Raw genomic sequence first — 19,472 nt, forward strand, 5'->3', positions numbered from 1 at the left:
GGGTCCATTAAAACCAAGTACATGAAACAAATGTTTGTGAGCTTGATTTCTTAATTCAAATTCCACTATGTTCTGACCGTCTGTGGTCACTGATCTATTCTAGTGTTAGATGAGAGATAGATCCTATGTGATCTGCATTAACACCATGCAAGAAAAATCTCTGTAAAAATAATTGCACTTGTTTTGCATTCTACATCTTTCGCAAAAGTCTTCCATTATTGTCGGATAACCTTTACTGCTCAGTAGAAATCTGCTGAATCACTCCTGTTACCTTCTCACAAAAGTCCAATTAACTGGTTTATTTTTTTAAAGTCATCACTCCAATGCATGTTGCCCTTGTGGTGTATTTCTCCTATATCTTTCCCTCTGATGTTATTTTTGTCATCGCTTCGCAGTGGTTTTAATTTTGTGTGGCATTGTGCAATAGCATTTTTGCTTCTTTCACCAAATAAATGTAGAGGCTGGACCAACATCCTTGTGTCAGTAGAACTTAAGAACTAAGAGGAACTTTCTTCATACCTAAGTCAGATGAGTAAAAATTGTTCTCTACTTGGGTGATAAGGACCTGGTTCTGTCTGTGATTAAGGTACACTTTGGAGACACCTTACACAGTCTAAGGAATGTAATAGAAAAAATATTTCTTTTCAGGTGCTCACTGAAAGAGACTTTTGCCCACTGCTTTTTTTATGGTATTAGGTATGCTTAAGCAACCTGGATCTTTTATAAGGGAACTATTGAGTAGCCAGCAGGATATAATTCTTGTGAACAAAAACGTTTTTATTACACAAGAGATTTTTGTAATCAACTATAAATATTTATATTCCCTAATTTAATATTAGTTTCAAAACATTATATACCTTGTCTTTAAGCACTACAGAGATCACTGGCTTTTCAAACTAACAACATCATAGTTTCCATAATAAGCAGAAGGTTTCAACGCTGGAAATGTAAGCAGATTGCAAAAAAAAAGCATGAGTGCAAAGCATAAGGACAAAAATCATCAACCCAAGTGAGGACATTGAGATAATCTAGAATGTTATTTGATTTATATTGTCGTTTACTGAAGTTAGCCAAGAACACCAGAATTCACTACTTTGTCCGCTTCTCAAAATGGGCTCAACCAACCTGTGTGCCTCTGTATTCCGGAGTTTTTTAGCACGCTACTGCACTTTGATTATTCAGCTTGTGTATCTTTGGTCTCTGGAGTTCAAAATCCTTTACGAAACAGTCATGTATCATGATCTACATCTGAATTCTTGCTCAAAGTTTATTCTGAACTAAGGCAGTAAAACCTCCATACACCCCACATAATTACCAGTCCTTCCCCAGGAAAGCAAAGACATATATGTCTGTAGCGTCTCTGGGTCAAATGACATCATACCTTCCATCAAAACGCTAACAGCCTTCTATGACTGAATTTCACTTCTGAATACCTTCGTAAAAGATTCAGTCATGCAAGATTTCACCAGGAATCACAGTTAAAGCAAGCAGCAACATTTGTGAGTCACTTGGCTGAACTCTTTGATTTTTGTCCTGGAAAAAATTTGATTTCAGGATTCTGATCTTTTGGCTTTGCTTCTTACAATTAAAAACATCATGATAAGACATTATAAACAACATAAGTGGTTTTGTTTATGTCTTTTCTTTTAAATAGGGGGTGTTAATCTCTATGCTGCCATGAAATTCCAACCATGATAACTGCAGGCTGTTTTCTTATGCTCCCTTATTAATTTTATACGAAAAAAAAAAAAAGAAAAATGAAAAAAAAAAAAAAAAGCTTACTTGTCTTTCTGCTTTTAATGAATGTGAAGAGAAGCATGCAATGAGTTAACTACTGTTGTGCCTAATCAAGGTGTGCTTCAGCAACTGAAGATGTAAAGTGAATGCTCTTTTTGGCTGAAATACAATACATGTAAGATCAATTATACCTTTAAGTGCAATCATTCTGTTTCCCTCATGTTTCACAGAGTAACAGTAAAATGCAGCATTCAGATATGTCTCTTGCTCATTAATTTCTTTTATGCATTTGTCAATGTTTTTGAAATATGTTTGTGGTCACTCAAACAGAGCACTTCTTTCTTATCTGCATCATAAATAAAAATTGATTTCTATTTTTTTTCTAACTCCAGGCTGCTTTCATGTCTTATATCATAATTGATTTCTTTTTCAGAGCTCATCTCTAAAATTATCATCTCCTTTCTCTATAACAGAAGTTTCTTTTCCCTGACTATGACTTCCAACTGATTTCACATCACCATTAACTGCTATTTTAGTTTGTATTTGAGCTAAGTTGTTTCTGTTTCATAAAAATGTAAGACCACCTGTAGTGAAGCAATAACACTTGGATTGGTGGAGACTCGACAAAGGATATACCTCCACAGTTTATGAGGCCTTATTTTGCTTTATGATGTGTTTGGAAGACTAGTCAGTCATATGTTTGTATTTCAGTCACAGTAAACAGGAAAATTTTGAAGTGTTGAGGCTAAGGTGATTCTGACTGAGTAGATTTTCATTCAGTCCACTTTTAATATCTGCAGTCTTTTTTTCTCCTCCATTTTAAACTCTAAGGATAAAGAGATGCAGGCTGTCTTGTTCTTAGGCAACTCCACATGTAAGTCCTAATTCAATCAAAAAAATAGGCAGTCATAATAAAAATATTATATCTGTATTATATTAGCTCAGCAAAACCCTCTGTAACTGTGCTCAATTTTGCTGTAAGTTTTATACAATTCTATTAAGACATGATGCTTTGATTTTTGTACAAGAACTTTAAAAAATGGGTGAAGAAAAAGAGTTTCTAACACGTAATAATTTATCCAATTAGCAGCATACAGCCTCAATAGCAGGTGGATCTAGATCTATATTTTGTTTATCATGGAGAAATACTACTCAGAGTTTAGGCTTATAATAAAGTACCATTGAGTCCTGTATAATTAAGAACAGGAAATATGAAAAGGCAATATTTGCTGAAGTGCTTAAAATTCAGCTGTTAAAACAGGCATTTTAACATAATTTCTTAATAATATTTTAGAGTTAAGGAGTGTTTTGGACTTACAGGTGTTTAAATTTCCTAAGTGTGGTTAATTTATAATGATAGGTCTGGTTAAGAAGGGAATTCCACTATGCTTACACACTCTTTCAAAGCCTTTAAGCTATAATGGAATTTTTCACAAAAAACCTTTGCAAAAGAAGACACTGAAAACATCTGTCTGTGTGAAAATGTTGTTCTTTGTCTGGTAAAATTAAAACTTTATTTATGTCTGATGCTTTAGTCATCCTGCAGACAGATGCCCCATTGACCTAAACAGTACATGATTAAGCCTTCTGCCAGACTGTAAAGAAAATAAGATAAGGCGTATGCTACACACCTGAGCCATCATTTTGCTCATTATTGTTGTAGAGCTAAATACACAATCATCCCTAGAGCCTTTGGTTCAAGTAATATTAAATACCACATGGCACACACAACCACAATAAGTTCATGTAATTCTACGGAAATAAATGTGGCCATAGCTACTACACATGTAATTACATTGAAAGATTATTCTAATTCATTGAAACTCCTGGGTTAGTTGAAGGATGTAAGTCTTCTTCCTGGGGCTAAACATCACTTATTTTAGCCTTTAAGTCTTCCAAGCTTTTGCTGAAAATGAAGATGACTTGCAAAGGGTGGACTTTGAAAGACGCTTTCTGATGGCCTGCACACCACAACAAAATGTGCTTGGCCAGCTCTGTACAAGGGCATTTTGAAAAGCGGGTAGGATTACCTACAGATATCATCTTCTTCCACTTCAATTGTTTTTTTTAGGGAGAAGAAAAAGAAGAATTTGTTTATTTTTCCAAGATTTACAAGTCTCACAGCATGATTGAACTAATAGTTGGAAGCAGATTGTTAGATGCAGACAAGTTCTTAATGAATGGATGCTCTACATGTGCAGATTTGCTGGTGATGTGCTATGCACCCACCAGCCTGGGATGCATTGGATTACAAAGAAGGCACACTTATCTTTCTATCCAAGATCTTCTCTGGACTTACGGGAAAGTATTCCTTTCAAAATCCCAGCGCACACTGTCTCCAGAGTGTGACTGCTGATACCCTCCCGTGATGACTGCAAATAGAATTCAGAGCTCCCCATCAGAGCTAGAGGGCTGGGACCATAGGTTTCACACACTGCAGTCCCAGTTTTAATGACACAACAATGCTGTGATTTTACTGTGAGAAACATAACTGGGGTTAAATGAATTTGCTTGATTCCAGTGATACAGTCCTGGTATGGCTCACACCTATTTGAACAGTCAAAGACTTCTTGACTGAAAGCTAATATGGTTGCTATAATTGGCTGACATCTTTGAAGATGACCTACACTTTTGATCTGGCTTTCTGTACAACCACAAGTCAACTTTGGTTCATTTCTCTCTCCCCCACTTACATCAAGTCTTGACTATTCTCTTGTCAGACCTGCTTCTGAGTGTTCAGGTTAATTTTCCTAGTGAAACAACCCGTATTCCTCACCAATGTAGTGTTACCATCAGTCTCATTCCTGACTCATCCTGCTCAGGCACACCTTCTCCTAGGAATAAGTAGAAATTCCCAGATGGACACTCAGACACTCAATAATGTTAACTGTCTGATCTAATTTCCTGACCTTCTGCTTTACCTCCTCATAACAAGATCACTTAAGAGTAAAAATGGAGATGTTCTGAGACTCAGAACGTAATCCTTCAGAAATGGGTTGTGTGCAGTCTCATCAGTCTTGTGATAGTGTTTGAAGTATGTCTGGGCCCTAACTGCCCTTAATCCAGTTATACTGACTGCTCTAAAGGAATCTGCTCTGACTCCTGTCACACCCTTCATGTTCTCAGAATATCAGGACAACAACAATAGCATTTTTCTAAAACCCAGCTGGTATTCTCACATGGTGCCCAGCATCACAGCATTTACAGACTAGAACTGCCACTCTAAGACATGATCATACGTTAACTTGTCTCTCCTGGTACTGGTTTTCTAAATGACTGCACACAGTGCCATCCCACATCCCATCTGCAGACCTGGTCAGCTAGGTACCCCAGGGCAGACTTGAAAACTCATCCATGGTTCCACTGTTTATGTGTGTGTGCATGTGTAGGTGTAGAAATTGCAAAGCCTTACAATGCTAAAGTATTTAATAGTGTAAATCGGGGGCAGGGGATGTTTTGCTCTAATTTTGACATAATGAAAAAAGTGAGAAAGACACTGACAAGTCAATCTCGTACAATCGATGCTTTGCAACGTTGGAGACTTTGGAAATATTTAGAGTGACATTTCACACTTAAATTGCTAGAGAACGCACAGTGTTGGCAAAACAAGACATCTGTGTATCATGTTCATTGGCCCTGGCCATGCTGCTTCTCTCTTTTTTTTCCATATTTGAAATCAGTAGTAGATGAGATTAGACCAAATACAGTTAAAAGGAGAAAGTATCTATTAGAATCTTAGTCACAGCAGAATGAAGAGTGAGATAAAAATGCCACATTTGCCAAATCAGTGTAATTAATAGCTGAATATGCTCTTTTGCAATTGGAAATCCCCATAAAAAGTGCTAACAAAATGGCATCATATGTTGTTAGAATAGAAACATCTAGCATGTTCTACCAACTGCTCTGTGTGTGTAACCTGGTAGAGCCTGTTTGTTATTCTGCTAACGATGCCTTGTGTTTTTACAGAAATGTTCTCACCCACGTTGCAAGCTAATGATATCCTTGCCTGCTAATATCTGAGAACTGCTTTTTAAATAGATATACATCTAGTTACTACAGTGATGGACTTATGAAATGGAGATTAAAGAGACATGGATATAGACAGACAGTAGAGATTAAGAGATTTTGCAAGTTAAAAGAATTGTTGTTTATAACCTCAACTTAACCTACTTCAAAATGTGTATGTATTGTAAACGTGGACTATCTTCCTAATTGTAAATAATTGTGTACATGTTTGTGTCTGCCAGAGAGGGAAAGAGAGACTATCCAACCAGTCCTTCCAAGGATCCAAGGATCCTTGTCTTCTGTGCGTCATGTTATGCTTGGTTTAGAGTTTTCTTCTGGCACAATGGAAAAGAGCTGGAAATCCCCTTGCACATGTGAGAGAAGTGTGTGTGCAGTACAAGCATGAACAGCAGCTGTTTATGGATTTACTCTATGAACCAGTTTTGAAAGGTCCAGGACAGAAGGCAAAAGAGCTTCTATGTGCTCAGCACTAGTTTTAATTTGTTTGCTACCATGCATAATCTATCAAGGGCTTCTTTGCAGCCCACAATGGGCAAGGCATGGGAAGTCCAAGTCATTGTCATGCCCATTCTTGGCCCTGCCACCAGATCAGGATATGTTCATCTGAAACTGCTTCTGTTCTGTGGGAACGTTCATTGGTACACTGTTGTGGCTTATTTTTGATTACAATAGGTTTATAGTAGGAACTGGATTCAGTTCCTAAAACTGTGACATTCCTGAAGCTAGTAGATAAATAGAGATGTATTAGATGACAGAAGTCCAAGATGTTTTCACCACATAAAATCTTTAAGAGAAGTTTTGGAAATATATTCTTAAACATGTAATCTTGTGCAGTCTGAATTTTATTTGCATAATGAGACATTCAAGGTGGAAGCGGTAAAGCATCAAGCCCTGAATCAAATTAAAAATGCAAACAACAAAAACCCAACTTACAGGGTGCCAACCACCCTGAGTGTCAGAGAAGCTGCATACTGCTGTGCAGAGAACAGGGTTGTTACTGTGTTATGGCTTTATGGGGTTTCTGACTCCCAGTTTTAAATTTATGCTCCTCTATGTGGATTTCTGGCTGAGGTGACTGTGGTAATAATTGATTATGCACAGTTTCATTGGTAAACCACAATGAACCTGGATTCTCTTCCCCTTTGGACTCTTGTCATTGCTTACGTGTTCTCTCTAGCAGGAGGAATTGCTAGTGCTATCCACTAAAAATAGGACCAAAAAAACCTCACACATTAAGTTGTATGATCTCCACATACAGAGATGTTTAATTTGTCAGAGTCTACAGAATGAGCAGAAGCAAGCCCAAATTTGACTTCTTCATTCATTTGCAAGTTCAGAGTAGCCCAGCAAAGACTGCTGATACTTGAAGTACTTCTGTCATCCTGACAGCACTTCTAACTCCCTTCAGACCACTTTCCTGGTGGTCAAATCACACATGCCAGGACTCTATTCAGATTATCTTCCACCAAAATAACCTCCTTTATTTCCCCCTCTGAAATTCCAGAAAGATCATCTCTCTACAAATAAGGCAGCAGCTGAATCCATTGATGTGTGTGTGTGTTTGGTGTAAATTCTAATGAATCACATTTATGGAAGACAGACATGCTGTGTAGGAACAAACCACATGAAACACTGGAGGAATGAAGGCAGGAAGCTGCAAGAAATCATGAGAGGCTCTGTACTAGCAATTGGAAGTAAATATAAAGTTAAGCGAAGGGAACGATCAACAAGGATGAAAAATGCAGGACTAATCGTGCAGCTATAGCCATCTATAACCTGTACTTTTCATCTTTGAAAAAATAATAGAGCTTTTTGTAAATCAAATCACACAGATTTTTCTAAAGGACTACTTCAATATTGAGATGTCAGGGCTGGAGAACTGGCAGCTCACAGAGATATTCCTGAATATTATGAGAAGGGTTTAAAAACCTCTAGACTATCTGTATTCTTTTGGGTTTTGGAGTGTAGATCTTCTAAGTAATCTCTTTTTTCCAATCCAAAGATTCTTTTTATAGGTGACTCAACTAACAGAGGAATGATGTACTATCTAATAGAAAGAGTGAATAAGACTCTTCAGGAATGGCAAAAGACTCATGATGTTAAAAGTTATCATAATATCAATGAGGGGAAAACATTTGTCAGTTACTCCTACTACCCCCAGTTTTGGATGAACGCAAACCAGAGACCGACTTTTGAAAAAGCACTAGAACAACTTCTGCGGAGGTACAGTACAAACTCTATTGCTGGCTTGTTTGTACTCATTCTATTCACAAATGTGTTTAACACATTTTACAATTAAAGTCAGTAAACAATTAAACATAACGTGTGCAGACCGTATTTTGTGGTTGGAAATTAGTAGAAAATGACATGAGGCCTCTGATCAGGATGCCAGATACAGTTCACCGAAATGCAATGCATTGCAATGCAGCTAAAATGTTTGCCATCTGTTTTAAGGCAACATGTGTTGTTTTTGCTTTCTGGATTACAGATCACGTCCCCTGGAGAACACAGACCAGACCGTATTAATTGTAGGTGGTGTTCAGTGGCTTAATTCCAATCACCTGCAAATTATCCAAAAGGTGTTGAACAGGTAATATTATGTACTTGGTGTCATTCCAAGTCTTGATATGACAAATTATGAGAGAAAACTTAACAAAATTTTTTTAAATGCAAACGTTTCATTTGTTTCCTCATGGGTGTGCACTTAAGAGACTTTGAAAAAATAAAAATGCAGTGTCTTTTTGATGTGTCTGTTAAGTAAAATGTGTGTCTTTTTTTTTAATTTGCCAAACAGGGAAAATCTGTCAAATATCCTAGTAATTGTCAAATCCATAGGGATGGGCTTTCACCTCCCAGTGGATGGAATACATTCTTTATCACAGGTAAGCTACAGTATATTTAGAGTGCATTTTCATGAAGGACTTGTCATTTCTGCAATAATTTTGCTGTCCGGTCAAAATACTTTATAACGTCTGCTGAGCAGCTTTTAAGTGGATCAAAGAAAGATTTATGTTTATATTTACTCACACTGTTTGCTAATACGGATTCAAACCAGTTTGCCTTGTTTCATGGATTTCGCCACAATCAGAGAGCCGCTTGAGACGCTGTGCTTGGTCAGCTGTCCCAAGCCCCAGAAGAAGCTCCAATATTAAGCCTGCTGCCAAAGTTAAGAAATCGAGCTGCGATAGGCAGATTGCTCCTCATACCATGTAGAGTGCAAGCCCTTCCCAGGCTTCCTCCATGGTTACTGCTGGATCAGATTCGCTGGTCTGGCTGCATTGCACGGCTCTCCATAAATCTGTCTTAACCAATCCATGAAGCCAGAACATTACAGAGCATCTGGAATGTACCAGTGAATCTAGCCTGTTATTTGTATGTTAATCAGAAGTTACAGTCAGTTTAAATCATACCCAAGACTCTCAGAGTAACAGATGGGCTCGTTTCAGTTGCTGTGTAACCCATTCAGTTCAATATTTTTATTTATAATTTGGACTGCTGTTCTCTATTGAACTCATAGAAAATGTGTGGATGAGACAGGGCTGGGGAGCACCGGAGGGCAGAATGGAGTAAATGATGCCTACCAGCACCGCCTGTGATGCTCAAGCTATTCATAGGTGTTGAAAAGAGGAAATCATTAGCTTTCACGGTATATGTACAGCACTCGTATCACACTGGGGACTGGAGCCCATGTCTTTCTGCAGCCGTAACACACTGCTGTATTCAGTCTGTGACTTGCTGCTACTCTCACCCTTCCTTTTGCTATGGAGACTGCCCTGTCAGATTTTGCCCATTCTTTCTGCCTAAGTTGGTGCTGTCTTCCTTGTCCCCACTGAATGTCTTCTTATTGATTCCAACCATTTCCTTAACTTACCCAGATGACCAAATTAGAATACAGTAGGGAAATTGTTAGCATCAACATGAAGAAATGTTGTTGTAGCTCCTGCCATAGCTTTCAGCAGAGTTCAGTCCTAGGAGGAAAAAGCAGAACTTTAATCAAAGATAGGTGAGGCAAGGATAGAAAGAGTATTGAAGGCTTCCCGTGACTACCTTTTTCTGTTTCTTATTCAGTAAATTTATAAAACTCTAGAAATCAACAGTGCATAACTAACATTCTTTTCCCTTTCAATACTGGAATCATATGCCAAATTACCCATGTGGTTTGGGTGCTCTGGACTTCTGGATTACCCCAGCTACTCTCAAAGCCCTTCTGTCTGCAGTGCCAAATCCACCGCCTTGCCAAATTTATGGCTAACCTTTTTTCTATTCCTGGCCTTCCTTGTATCTTGAGAGTAATAACCTCTTCTTCAGTATAACCATTTCTAAGACACCCATGACCCTATACTCCTTTTTAAGCAACAGTCTCAATGACTTTGATTTGAAGCTGAATTTTTCTTTACAGGAACAATTTCACAGTTTGTACAGACAACTGTATAATTTTTTTATTCAGAATTTTTTTTCTGAATTACACCTCATATTAGCTAAGTACATATTAAAAACAGTTACCCAGTAATTAGATTTTAAACAACATTGGAATCTTCCTATTAAGGAAGCTGCACAAGTACTGAAAAGTAATTATAACTTCTGCTAAAATCTATATCAATCTTGGAGTAATAGCTATTTTCAAGAGTTAATTTATGGTAATTCATGTCTGGAGTATAACATAATTGCTTTATTCAAAATGCAGTTATGCTGTTCATTTCCATGGCAGAATACAATAACCTTTAAACAGTCCTTACAAGACATTGTAATATTTTATCTGGAATGCAGGCAGAAGTGCAAAACTTGTGGAATGAAAACTTGATTATTCTGGATACAGCAAAAAATTTTGGCTATGAAGTTGTTGACACCTTTGTCATCACCATGGGACGTTACAAAGAATTCCTTCAAGGGAAGTGCGGCTGCCATTTCCATGAGGTAATAGTTTACACTTATATCATTCCCAGGTATTTAAGAGAGATTTTAACTGCCAGGTGCTTAGAAACAAAAGGTATACAATGAGTTTCACATCCGTGAATCAAAGTTAGGCATGAATAAAAACCGCGGAGGCCACAGTTTGTATGGCAGCACTTGTCCCTCACAGCTCAGAGTGCATCGCCGCCTGGTGACAGCCTGCACTGCTGTAGTGATGGTTCCTTGAAATAAAACCAAGCATGCTTTTCTGCAAAGGTAACCCAAATAAAAGGATGTTGCATGGTTTCCAGGTTCTTATTTTATTTGCTATGCGTTATATATCCCTGCTGCTTCTGCATGGACTCAGTTTATCTTTTTGCCATACCCCAGTCCCACAGGTTTTTGTCTGAAGCCTTCCTCCCAGTAGACTCCCATCAAACCATAGGTACCTTTAAAATGGAGCTTGAAATTGAGAGACCAATCTTGCTGCTGTATGTTTGTTTCCATATGTCTGAGAAAGAGGTATTGGATAGTTATAGTGACTGACTATACCAACAGAAGTATAAGTCTCTTGTTCTCACTCACAGCCATAGTTTTGCTTTCTTTTTTGTCTGAAATCTATAGAACTTCTGTCTTCTGTTTTCTAACTACTGGACTGGTGAAACAGGAACATGGTAAAATATCTGAGTAGGGCAATTGAGAACATATTCTTCTGTCCATTCGAAGTTCTGGCAAGGAATCTTCATGATATATTACAAATTACAGGAGTCCCTGGATTAAATAAAAAACAGATAAGCAAACACATTATTATACCTAGGCACCAAATCGGCCCAGAGGTTTCCAAACTAGTGAAAGTAAAGAGTTTGAGAAACAAGATATTTATAGTTTTTCTGGTTTCCTTTAAGATGTATTCTGAGTAACTGGTATGTCTTTTTATAGTGAGTGCTCTTCCCCATCAGCAAAGTAAGGATCCGGTTTCGTTTTCGGTTACTTGTACCTTGTGTATAGCATAATGAAGAAGTGCACCCCCGGTTTAGTTCAGGTGGCCTTGAATGAAATAGAGAGTATAATTTTTGAATAATCAAGTAAGCAGGTACCCTCTGCCATAAGGCTGATGACACTAATTTTGTATATGAGAGTTAAGAACTGTCACCAAGGCCACCAGACTCTTCCTGTAGCTTTGAAACAAATTATTCCTCATACCCATGACACCAACTTCTTGGTACCAAAGGCCAGTTCCCAGGTTCCTGGTATGAGTGTGGTCAGTCTGCTGAAAATCCCAACATGTCATTCATTGCCCTAAGGAAAGCCCATGAATATTACATTGATCCCTGTGGAAACCAGAAAAAGCTGTGAAGAATAAAGGATGCTCAGATCTTTCCAGTTGCTTAGCTCTTGATTCCCAGTAAAAAATATTTCTTCAGTGAAAACTGGAATCATGCACCCAGACATCACCAGTAACACCATGCCTTGATTTGTTGCTGGATATAAGAACAATACCTGATACCTCTATATATAAAGTCATGTTTAGCACAGTAAGAAATTGCCTGTGATGCTACAAGGATCTTCATTCTTGCAAACTGAATCAAGGTTGTCTGCTTAACAAAAGACTAGGAAACTACCACAATTTATTCCATCAAAATCTATTTAGGACCATAACACTTGAACTGCCATATCTTTCAGGAAGACTGCATTTCCCCTGAGTGATCAAAAGAGAGATGACAGGTGCAAGTTCTTTTATAGAATGAAATATAGAATGAGAATAAATTGTTACCAAAAAGTTAAAACTGGAGGAAAAAACAGAATGCACTCTTGAACTCTCGAAACCAAGAGCGAATGAATTCATGGTGTTTCACAGTCAGCTGGGGTCTTTGAGCCAACAAGAAGCTACTAGTTGGAAGAAATCTCAGGAGTTTGGTTACTGACTAGAATAATGACACAAGCAATTTGATGTGTCATTTAGAAGACAGAACTCGACAAGTTAATTCTTATGGAGAAAATCCTAGAACTTTTTTTATTAGAGTCATCACAAATATTAGAAAAGACTATCACTCACACAAGTGAAATGCTAGATTTTTTCCAGCATGAATTTAGGCATTTGTTTTCTGTCAAAACAAATTACGTCAAATAGGAGAGACCACCAAATGTTTTCTGAATCTCTCAAGAGAAGGATAAAACACCTTTGCTTATTTTGCCAAGTCATGCCCATTTTTCTGTAAGCCTCACTCTTGGCCAAGTCTGTTCCCAGGACCTGGACATGTGCAAGGTTGGCACAGAAGCTCTGTAGAGCTTCACAGGTAGAAAGATGGGCTGTGACACCAGGAATGAAGTGGAAGCACTAATTTTTGCTGTGAAGAAATGTCAGAACAGCTATGATATATTTCCCTTAAAGATCCAAAAAAACCAAAGATCTAAAAATAAGGTTTCCTTCATCAGACACCCACAGTATACACTGGAAAACAAAATATACTGTGGCTAATTAAACCTAGGAGTAGTTTAAACCAAACAAACTGAAATACAGTGGTGATGATAGTAAAATTCAAGGATAGGCTCCAGAGTGTCCTTGTGGTGTCTGCTGGACGAGGACTAGCATAGCAAGCCTAACTATTTTCTTGTAGCCAGTGGATTATATTTACTTCTCTCAGCCATAGCAGTCACCTTTACATAAAGCATAATATAAAAATTAATAATGATAAGGCTTTGATTTTTCTCCTTAAATATCACAGAGAGAGATATAATATCAGAGACAGCCTACTGGACAATAAACGCATTCCCAAAAGAGAATGGGGAAATAAATCAGCTGCCACCGGGTGGTACTCTGCTCCAGTATGAGGCTCACTGTGACTGAGCACAGTATCAGACCTGTCTAACCTCACTTGTGTGTCAGCCTCACAGCTGGTTTCCACCTCAGATTCCTCAGCAGCTCATGTGTTTTCAGCCCATTGCCATGGCCTCTGTCTTGCTTTGGGACCAAACACAGCAGGTGTGGTTAGTTAACCATCCTTTACTCTACTCTGCTCAGTACATGAGAGAGACGTGAACACAACTCAATCCAAATGGAGCTGCAAAAGAGGGAGTAAGTCACAGAGCAGATATTTGTGCGATGGATAAATAGGCCCATGGAGTAAATGCCTCCCTTCATTTCACCCAGATGGCTATATTGACACTTTTTTGTCTAGAACCCAGATGTCTGTGTCTTCATGGGTCATTGCTGATGCTTGCTGTTTCCACAGAGCTTTTGAGTGAAACGGAGCACTTCAAAGTGAAATATTTCAGATGCTTTGTATGGAACTGGGTGGAAAACAGCAGGGCGTGATCAGTCAGCAGCATTTTTCATGCACTCCTCCATCATTTTGTATGAGCTCACGTGCCGATTTGGCCTTGCTTCTCTGCTGGAGGAATCTCAACAGAAATTCTGGGGAGGATCAGGGGAGAATTTGTCTCGCAGAGCTGTTTATGTGGCTTGAGAGGTCATTGCTCCTGAAAGAGGCATAGATGTGGCCAGGAGAATCCATTAGCCACCAAAACCTAGCCTTGATCCTTGAGGAAAGCAAAAAGAAAGTCCTTGAATGCTTTTGATACCTCGTAAGTTTTAACAGTTTTGTCATCAGTTTATTTCTGCATCCTAGCAAGTGGAGTTTCATCAGGTGCTGAAGCAGTTTGTGCTAGGAAAATGGCATTTTGCTTCTGAGGACAAAGCCAAGAACACTCTGTAGAATCCCAGCATTTTTCATGTTTTATGAAACCAGACGAGATGGATTAAATCTACTGCTTTGTACTTTCACTTTCCTTCTCTTAAAAAATGACCTCCTAAACTCCCAGAAGATGGCACCTCTCTGTAAATTCCACCTGAGCTAAAACACGGCTGTGCAGGAATGGAGGACTGGCCATCCTGTGCAGTCAGAAAACAAGAACTGAAATGCATTCAGCAGTTCTCATTTTGTTCTCACTAGCTGGACAAACAGTAAGTTATTTCCTCTGATTGTCCTGATAAATTATTTGAATTCCCACCACCCCACTTCAAGAGGACCTCAGGTCACCCTCACAGCATAGAAATACACAGCTCTATAGACCCTACAATATTTGCTCAGATTGCCAAGGGGTCTGGACTGACAAAGGGATTATATCAATCTGGGACACAAAATCTTGCATAACTCTGGGACTTTCTGCCCAAACATATTTCTAATTCTAAAAACACATGCAAACCTGATTTTTTAATCACCTTACTCTTCACAAATGCTTATGGAGAAGTAGATTGGCCAATAGTTATAAAGTTCTATCTTTTTATTCAGGTTTATTTCTTAATTTAATGGCACTGAAATCATGGTCAGAACATGAACTAGCAACCTTGGGATTTTGGTATCTTAATCAGTGGCTGGCTGCTGGATGAACATCAGATTGCATTCCTGGGAGATTATGCCTAACAGGAATGCAGTTTGGGTGACTGGTTCAAGGTGGCATCATTCTGAAATAGTTGTAAGATCTAAGGCACTAATTTAGAAAAATGGACCTGCAGTAATTGTATGAAAACACATAACTTGGCTTAGCTGTATCAAATTGATCAGAGGATATATTAATTTTCTACATGGATAATTCCTGGTCTTTTTTTAGTTCAGCCAGCTCCCTCATAGCCTCTCTGCCCAGTCTTTCAAGCCTTTGCACATGTTATTCCTTCACTCACATTTAATTTTTTATGGGTTGTTTCATTTATTAGGAGCTTCACTACCTATGAACATTGTTCTTGATTGTTCAGTTAAATATACATTATATTTTTTAAAAGCTGATATGCTTATGCATAAATATATGCATTAATAAATTAAGTCTCCTTTTTCAAGTGTCTGCTGTGATTGACATAGCAGGAAAATTGATGGGCATTAGAGCTATCAAGTCAGCATATACTTACTCTTTTAAAAACAGTAACCACTTGACCTCTTTTCTGTTTTCTCTGGATTTGCCAATGCCTGGCTTGGGGTCCTCTGTCCTGCATCTGTGCAAGGCTCTGAAGTTTTGCCTTTCTTGAAGTTGCTTCATAATTCACTAGTGACTGTGTTCACTGAGCCAAGACCTTCAGCAGCTCACAGGAGACCACCACCCCTGCCCCCCCCCCCCCCCCCCCCCCCCAATTATTAGGCTCCTAGCAACCATGTCTTTCACTCTTGTTAGTCCCATGGGCATTTGTTGATTCCATACAAATTGAACATGATAATCCCCAGAGCTTTATACATATTTGGCGGGGCCAAGGAGGAGCATTCTTCTGCACTAAGTTACTGAACCACATTGTGGTTATGTCAGTAATGCCCCAGGGAGAGGGATGTTAAACTGCACCGTAACTCACTTCTTGTAGAAACATGACACATGAGTGTTTTCATCTCAACATGGAGCTGGACCAGGTCTGCATCAAGACCTGAGAGTGAGACATTCTCGCAGGGCTCACAGCTGAGACACAGTATATGTTCCTCAAGTGCTTGGGATCAGAGCAGGATTTCAACCTTCCTGCAAGTCAGGCCTGTCCTGAGTTTATTTTTTCCTGGGGTAAATATACAGACAAGCTGTTAAGTATCAATTTTGTTGTTCAGCCAGATTGTCCCTAATGAAGAGAGTCTAATATACAAAGGCATTATGGAATCAACCAACTGAGTATAATGGGCCTATACATTCAGATTTCAAGTCTTAAGTGAATAAGACCTTGCACTTTAATTAGTGTGTAACATAAAAAGTCGGCCCACTAAAATACTCTTTGTGAACAACTTGCAGCTCAAGGTAAGAGTATCAGGACCTGCTTTGTGGTGAACTGTCTCAGCATTTCACAGCTGTGTATCCTTCTGGTTGCAGGCAGAAAGCACTCACATATGTCACTTCTCTTGCAGGTGGTGAAATCCAATCCCTCTGAAGAAAGTCCGCACATAACAATGACGTTATCAAGGCACTACACACTGGGGAAATATTTCGGCAGCCAAAGCAAGCCATCACAACTACAGGACTATGCAACAAATTCTCAGTCCCCATATCATGTCCGAGGTCCAATAAATCAAGTTTATTCTGAAATCCTTCTCAGCAGGCTCTGTGCAAGTAAGAGGGAGCTTGTCAGCACATAGCCTCTCTTGGATGTAGAGCCAGGACTAGAGACGTGCCATTACCTGAGTGATGATTGAAGGACCATGGTGAATTTATTACATGCTTCCTTGATTGGCTGCACACAAACCAACAGAGTTTGGGACATAATGTTCAGGACATGTGGTGTTTTTCCTAAAACTTTATGAAATCAAATATGCCCTGGCAACTCTGTGTTGTCAAAATGGAAGATGGAGGGTTGCAAAGGGGAGAAGAGGGGAAGTTACTTGAACTGTTGCCAAAGGCTAGAACAGCTGTGGCTCAAGCAACTGTGTATTATGATAGTAAAGAGATAAAAATATATACACTTGAACAATTTGGAAAGGACTGCTTTAGCTCTTCAGCACTATGTAGTTTTCTATTTATAGAGACACTGTAATATTTGAATGTATTTAGAAACTGGCTACATTCCATTTTAAAGAGTTTTATTTTATGTGGATGGGTTCAACTTCAATATCAAACCTTTTATATTTAGATGCCTAGATTATACAATTTGAAAATATCTATTAGCGTTTTACTAATGACATGCTAGTGTTTTAGTGAAAACACACCCCTTCTTTGCATCTTAGATGAAACAGATGTCTATTTTTTTGCATGTTCTAAAGCTAATATAGGGATAGATTACTTAGACTTGAGACTGGTTATAACTGTCTCGATGTAACATGTAAATACAGTGAACGTGCTAATGTAACCTTATTTATGGTGCCAGTTTAGAAGAGTGGCCATATACAGGAAGACTGCTTAGACAACTGCTTCAGTGTCTACCTTGGCCTGTAAGCAAAGAAAGTATTCTGCCCGCATGGAAGTGCCATTTCTTTTATGATTTTTTTATAAAATACTTGCCAATGTGTGAAGCCAATACCACAAACAGAAGAAAAATCCCCTTTGCAAGCACACATAAAACGTTCGGCACCTGGGTTTTAATCTGTCATGAGAAGCGTGTGGTATGATATGATGGGAGCAGAATACGCTGCCTGCATCTCATGCTTGGCAGGGACAAGACCTTCTTTGAAGGCTAGTTTCATGCTGTAGCCCAGCTACATCACCAATGTTTGCAGACCTACTCTGGGTGAAACCCCAGGGACAGTCTTTACCACTGCAGGGGAGAACTGTCTGCTGGTCCCCTGATACAGTGTTGGAAGCCCATTCATTCACAGTGGTGGTGGTGTCCTGATGGGAAACCAAGCATGGTCCAGGCTTAGCAGCAGGGTGATGGGTTAATGGCACCCCATAAGGGGGTCAGAACCAGGTAAGTACAAGACTAATGAAGGATCCGCTGAGCTCTATGGCATGCTGCCCCCTTCACAGTTTTACATATAATCTGCCAATAGCTTCTACTGCCTTTGGAAGAGGAAGCCACAAGCAATGTCAGGGAATAAACAAATTATAGCACAGAGCTAATCACCATCTTACAGGCCTTAGTGGCACATAGCAGGGCTGCCCTATATAGAAATACAGCTAGAAATTCATGACACCACATTTAAGATTTGCCAAAGATCCTTAAACTCAACACAGTCTGTGTCCCAGCTAAAGTTCTGTGAATACTTGCTCCTTCAGATAAGATATGTAGAGATATAATGGGAAATTGTCATGTAATGTGGAGTTTGGCTTCCCTAGATGGTAGAAGGATCCTCAAAAAGAGGACCTGGAGTATCTAATTTTGGACACTTTCCACTATATTGACAAAGCTCCTAATTTAGACAATGACATTACATTTAGTGACACAGCGTGATTATCTCTGTTTTTGTATGATATGCTGCTGCTGTGCTTACAGTAAATGTCCCTGAATTCTGTGTAAGGTTTTCCCTGGCATGGAGCTTTACATGAAGGATGGGTCAGGAGCTGTGCATAGATACTGAAAATGTCAGCTTTTGATTTCAAGCAATATGATTATCTAAGGTGTATAATTGTATGCAAATGATATAATATATAATCTTGGGTCTGGAACTCCAGGGCTGCACAACCTTAAAGCTGAAGGATTTAATATCATGTCATTAATATTAGTAGATGCAAAATGCAGACAGATGTCTTTGGTATTAAGATGATCAATGATACGTGTGTTACCATTCTGCTTCTGTTAAGATTTATTTTTGTAGCTCATTTAAATCCACGTGCTGTTACTATTGTTTTGTACACAAATATTTTTAAGGCATGAACACAGTTTTTATGTTTGGGGTTTTTTTAATCAAAGCCTATTGCTGAATCATCAGCTATAATGATGAAAAGGAAAGAACTGACTTTGTTATACTGTAGATGATACCAGTGAATGTGCAATTCATCACTTCACCACAAAATGGTTTACATGTGCTGTACACCCAGATGTCTTAATGTTTTCCAAATCTTAATATTTTTCAAATGTATCAAGTCGAAATTTTCCTGTGTGTTTTCTGTTTTTTACATGTCCGTGTACATATATAGGTTTGTACAAAGTCATTCTACAATTTGCAAATTGATCTTTATTTAAACAATTTCTTTGAATAAGTTTTTTTCCAACACTATACATGATCCATGTAATCTTAGGAAGAAACAAAGGGAATGCAGAGAAAAACAGGTACCAAGGCAAATTTTTCATTATTTAGCCCTAAAATATGGCTAGCATCTCTAGGTATGTGAATGATGAGAGCTGAGATTGACATGGAAGCATCGCTTGCTCATGCACACTAAAATTTACAGATTAAGACAATAAAAGAATTACCATGTTTGAGTTC

General features: G+C 38.6%; 1 protein-coding gene across 2 annotated transcripts in view; it reads left to right on the top strand.

Moving 5' to 3' along the window:
• The window catches only part of CPED1 (cadherin like and PC-esterase domain containing 1), a 156,379-nt gene extending 139,631 nt beyond the window's left edge, over positions 1–16,748 (top strand). For both annotated transcript variants that reach the window (XM_086473201.1, XM_086473206.1), the window contains 5 exons: positions 7,766–7,986; positions 8,252–8,353; positions 8,558–8,645; positions 10,531–10,677; positions 16,521–16,748. In XM_086473201.1, the coding sequence (XP_086329327.1) occupies positions 7,766–7,986; positions 8,252–8,353; positions 8,558–8,645; positions 10,531–10,677; positions 16,521–16,748 (786 nt within the window). The remainder of the gene's footprint in view (positions 1–7,765; positions 7,987–8,251; positions 8,354–8,557; positions 8,646–10,530; positions 10,678–16,520) is intronic.
• Positions 16,749–19,472: the final 2,724 nt, after the last annotated feature.

The sequence above is a fragment of the Leptosomus discolor genome, chromosome 1 (assembly GCF_034619465.1).
Source record: "Leptosomus discolor isolate bLepDis1 chromosome 1, bLepDis1.hap2, whole genome shotgun sequence".
In the NCBI taxonomy this organism is placed as follows: domain Eukaryota; kingdom Metazoa; phylum Chordata; class Aves; order Leptosomiformes; family Leptosomidae; genus Leptosomus; species Leptosomus discolor.